The sequence below is a fragment of the Nicotiana attenuata genome, unplaced genomic scaffold (genome assembly GCF_001879085.1).
Source record: "Nicotiana attenuata strain UT unplaced genomic scaffold, NIATTr2, whole genome shotgun sequence".
Classification (NCBI taxonomy): Eukaryota; Viridiplantae; Streptophyta; class Magnoliopsida; order Solanales; family Solanaceae; genus Nicotiana; species Nicotiana attenuata.
The window spans coordinates 16238-20965 of record NW_017670464.1 but is presented as its reverse complement, the minus strand read 5'-3'; the positions used below and the strand labels follow the sequence as shown (position 1 = coordinate 20965).

Sequence of the window (4728 nt, the reverse complement as noted above, 5' to 3'; positions counted from 1 at the left end):
ACATAAAACGCTCTTTTAAATAGTGCTATGCCTTAACGTCGCAAACGGACGTTAAAGTATAGCGCTCTTTAAAAAGAGCATTTTATGTAGATATGTAACAATTTTTTTACATATATGTCGGTCTCTTGTGTCCAAAAGAACCACAAATAAGTTCTGGACTCTGATTGCAATGGGGCAATCTTTTCTGATATGGTTCGACTATTTAGTAATATGCTAATCAATCAAATAATTCAATAAAGCAGATTTCCAAAATTGATAATGTATATGTTCCTGTATGTTGAAAATGTTTACTGATGGGACTTTTAATTATTATTTTTTTCATATTGCAAAATTAAATACCTAACTTTTAAAAATTTAAAAATAGTTATGTTGCATTAGAAGTCATGAGACTAAAAGTTGTTGCCTTCATATCCAAAGTCAATTATTTGATTAAACTTTGATTGTTAATCTTCGTACGTAGGTTTAGATTATCCACGTTGATCAGTCACATAAACTAGCTTGTACTTTATTCATTCATGTGTAATTATTTATTCAAAGCTTTATTTTGTAAAAAAGTTATGTTCATATGTTGCATAACTCGGTGTACACGTGCAACGACATGCCGAGAAACTAGTTTATAGAAAAAACAGGACAGGTTGGAGGGGTGTTTATATGTATTCTCCCTATGTTAAATGCACGAGTCCAATAGATTACATACTAAAAGTGCATTTCTCTTATTTGAATTATTCAAAGAGGTACCAGCAACACCTGTCTAACTATGGGGCCAATTAGATTGTTCAATTCCCAGTCCAAGAAGGAAGAACTATCATAGCAGCGTTCATCTCTGGATTCTGGAATGCATTTTGGACAAGAAAAAGAGAAGTACAGAAGTGACCAATAATTGAATTTGACTCCAAATTCAATTTGACAATTAGTGGACCTTATATCATGAAATAAATGTAGGTAGATTAACCCTCTAATCAGGAAAATCCACTATTCTGACAGAGCCTTTCTTTGACTGGTAAGTGGGAGACTAAGTGGGCATTTGGACATAAGAATTGTGAAATTTCGGGAAAAGATGATTTTTTTTTTTTTTTAAAGTGAACATGATATTTGAAAATTAGATGTGTGTTTGGATATAAATACAATTTTTAGCTGTTTTTGAATTTTGTAAGTGATTTGAAGTGAAAATTTTAAAAAACAGCTTTTTGGCTTTTTCCAAATTTCCGAAAAATTCAAAATTCAACTTCAAGTGAAATTTGAAATTTTCATGGCCAAACACCAACTTCAAAAAGAACTAAAAATTTTCCGAAAAAAGTGAAATTTTTAATGGCCAGACGGGCCCTAAGAATTAAAAATCAACCAATGAGTCCATCAAAGAATGCTAGGAAATTTCCAAGTCAATCAGTCACTGTGGTAGAATTAGTCCTTTATTCTAAGTCAAAAGAAATTGCTACTGCAGGTTGTGAGTGCTTTTTATCTTGTTTCACACATGGCCGCATATTCAAATGAAATTTCATCTCACTACTGATTCAAAGGTCAAGTCAGTAGTTAATGAGAAGCTTCATATTGGTGGATTGGTTGCGTTCAACCTTTTCTTTCCCTTTTTTATTTGCCCTTTTCAATTTTGACAGCCATATAAATTCAGATTTCTTGATCCTTTTCATAAGAAATATAAAGGAGAAAAATAACAATAGTATATATTCGTTATCATCTTGCAGTAGAGCTCTTAGAATTAAGGTAACAAAGTCCTAAGAGCCATGGCTTTGACATGGGCAACACTTATAGTTGGTCTATTAGTATATGCCTTATATGAGCTGCTAAACATCAAGAAGAGAAAAAGGTTTCCTCCAGGTCCAAAAGGGCTTCCCATTTTAGGACATCTTCATTTGTTAGGTAAAAATCCACACCAAGATTTACAAAAACTAGCCAAGAAACATGGTCCTATTATGTATATGCGATTGGGATTAGTACCTACAATTGTTGCCTCGTCTGCTGATGCAGCCGAGAAAGTCCTCAAGACATATGATCACATATTTGCTAGTAGGCCTCACCACGAGGCATCTCAGTATATGGCTTATGGCCAGAAGAATTTGATTTTTGCAAAGTACGGACCATATTGGCGTAATATGCGCAAATTGTGCACCGTGCACCTTTTGAGTAATCATAAGATCAATTCATTTGAGTCCATGAGAAAGCAACAACTTCAACTTCTGATTGATTCACTTAAACGGGAAGCTCATGATTGCGTTGCTGTTGATCTTAGTGCAAAGATTACGTCCTTGAATGCCAACTTGACTTGCTTAATGGTATTCGGAAAGAAGTATATGGATGCGGACTTGGATAAAAGGGGATTCAAAGCTGTAGTTCAAGATGTTGTGCATTTAGCAGCAACACCAAATCTTGGAGATTTTTTCCCCTTTCTTGGTGTTATTGATCTCCAGGGACTCACTCGCAAGCTCAAAGATCTTTCAAAGGTGTTTGATGAGTTTCTTGAGAAGATTATCGATGATCACGTTCAGTCTCATGACGAGAAACAAACCAAGGACTTTGTCGACACCATGATGGAGATTATGCAATCAGGAGAAGCAGAGTTTCAATTTGACCGTCGACATATAAAAGCTATCCTCTTGGTATGTACTGCTATCCCATTTTATCATACTAATATAAGCTCAAGAAATCACAAATTTTAAGATTATTGCTTATTTCACTAATTATTTAACCCTTTTCTATACAGGACATGCTTATGGCTGCAATTGACACTTCAGCAACATCAGTAGAATGGATATTGACAGAGCTTCTTAGGCGCCCTCATGTGATGAAGAAACTCCAAAAAGAGTTGGAAGAAGTTGTAGGAAATGAAAAGATGGTAGAAGAATCAGACTTGGAGAATTTGAAGTACTTAGATATGGTTGTAAAAGAGGGCCTGAGGCTGCATTCCATAGTGCCAATAATGCATCATGAGGCCATGGAAGATTGTATAGTCGATGGCTTTCACATACAAAAGGGATCCCGAATCATGATAAATTGTTATGCAATTCAGAGGGATCCAAATGTTTGGCTTGAGCCTGAGAAGTTTTTCCCAGAGAGATTTGTTGGGAGCAACGTAGATATTCGTGGACGTGATTTTCAACTTTTACCATTTGGCTCTGGTAGAAGAAGCTGCCCTGGAATGCAGTTGGGGATTACCATTGTTAGCCTTGTGGTTGCACAATTGGTGCATTGCTTTGATTGGGAGATTCCAAATGGTATGCAGCCTCTTGATTTAGACATTGATGAGCAGTTTGGGTTAGTAACATGCAAAGAAAAGCCTTTGATGGCTATTCCAACTTATAGACTAAAGGAATGATGCAAATACATTGCAGATGTAAGAGAACTAGTTTCTCTAAACTTTACATTTTATTTTACTTAGCTACTGATAATATTACACAAGCGATCTACTCCAAAGTTTTGTGATTGTTGTATATTTCCCCCGCTATTCTACAAATCTATATTGACAGTAAATCTATGCCTAACTAGATGGGAATTCGCCCATAATCTCATTATGCACACAATTGGCCTTTTCTTTTCTTGTTTCCCTTTCTACTGTGTGTTAGTGACGTCCGATCCTACTCCCGCAATGAAAGTAGTACGGTAGCAGACTAGCAGCAATAATAAATACAAAGGTTGGGGTCGAATAAATGAGTATGGTGTGTGCTAAGGTATCCAAATGAGTGCAAGCTTGATGATTCCTATTGTAAGTCCAAACAATAAATTAGAGTTGACTGCAATTACTTCTAAAGTTATAGCTAAGGGTGTGTTTGGTATAACGGAAAATGTTTTCCAAGAAATTGTTTCTTGAAAAACAAGTACTCCCTCCGTTTCATATTAAATGAGCTACTTTCCTTTTTAGTCTGTTCCAAAATAAATGACACATTTCTAAATTTGGAAATAATTCAATATTAAACTCTTCATTTTACCACTTTTGCCCTTAATGAGAAGCTTTTATAGCCACACAAATGACATGGCCCCACAAATCTTTTACCCCTTAAGCTTACCACAACTTTCAAAAGTCTTCTTCTTTTTTGTTAAACTCCGTGCCGAGTCAAACTATCTCAAATAATATGAATCAGAGGGAGTAGTAATCTTATTCATTTTTCGGTGTTTGGTACGCAAATTAAGGAAAATGACTTCTCAAGAGTATTCATAAATAATTTAAATAAATAAACATGAAGCCATAAACTTTCAAACCAACAACCTTCCAAACCCACAAATTTCATAAACTTACGAACCCCTAAACTTTCGAAACCGCGGAATTTCGAACCCATAAACTTTGTAATTTCTAAACCCGTAAACTTCCAAACACATAAACCTCCGAACTCATAACTTTGGAACTTGTAAAATTTTGAACCTTTAAATCGATAAATAAAAAAACTAAAACTAAAAAATATATTTAAAATATATTTTTTCGGCGGGGGGCAGAAAAACAGAAAAATAATTGTGCGGGTGGGGGGGCAGGTGGGGGTGGGTGTGTAGAAAACGAAAAACAGAAATTTGAAATTGCAAAAAAAAAAAAAAACGGTAATAAAAATAATTTTTTTAGCGGAGGGGGTGAGGTGGGGTGGGGTGGGATGGAGGGGTAGTAGGGTGGGTGGTAATGGAAAACTGAAATTTGAAAGAAAAAAAATGAGACTTTTATAGAGATAGGGGGTAGGGTGGGTTGGTTGGTGAGGGTCGGGAACGTTGAGAAGGAGTTTTGGAAAATATTTT

General features: G+C 35.4%; 1 protein-coding gene across 1 annotated transcript; it reads left to right on the top strand.

The window, feature by feature from the left end:
* The first annotated feature begins 1624 nt into the window (after window positions 1–1624).
* LOC109239818 (cytochrome P450 CYP736A12-like) lies at window positions 1625–3516 on the top strand. Its single transcript, XM_019406411.1, has 2 exons — window positions 1625–2612; window positions 2717–3516. Exons 1-2 carry the CDS (start codon window positions 1740–1742, stop codon window positions 3326–3328), a joined length of 1485 nt encoding a protein of 494 aa, XP_019261956.1. The 5' UTR covers window positions 1625–1739; the 3' UTR covers window positions 3329–3516.
* Window positions 3517–4728: the final 1212 nt, after the last annotated feature.

Bases quoted from the DNA above. Each gene is read 5' to 3' on its own strand.
- LOC109239818 (XM_019406411.1), top strand. From the start codon at position 1,740: ATGGCTTTGACATGGGCAACACTTATAGTTGGTCTATTAGTATATGCC. The intron at 2,613-2,716 runs GTATGTACTGCT...TTTTCTATACAG, and splicing joins ATATAAAAGCTATCCTCTTG to GACATGCTTATGGCTGCAAT.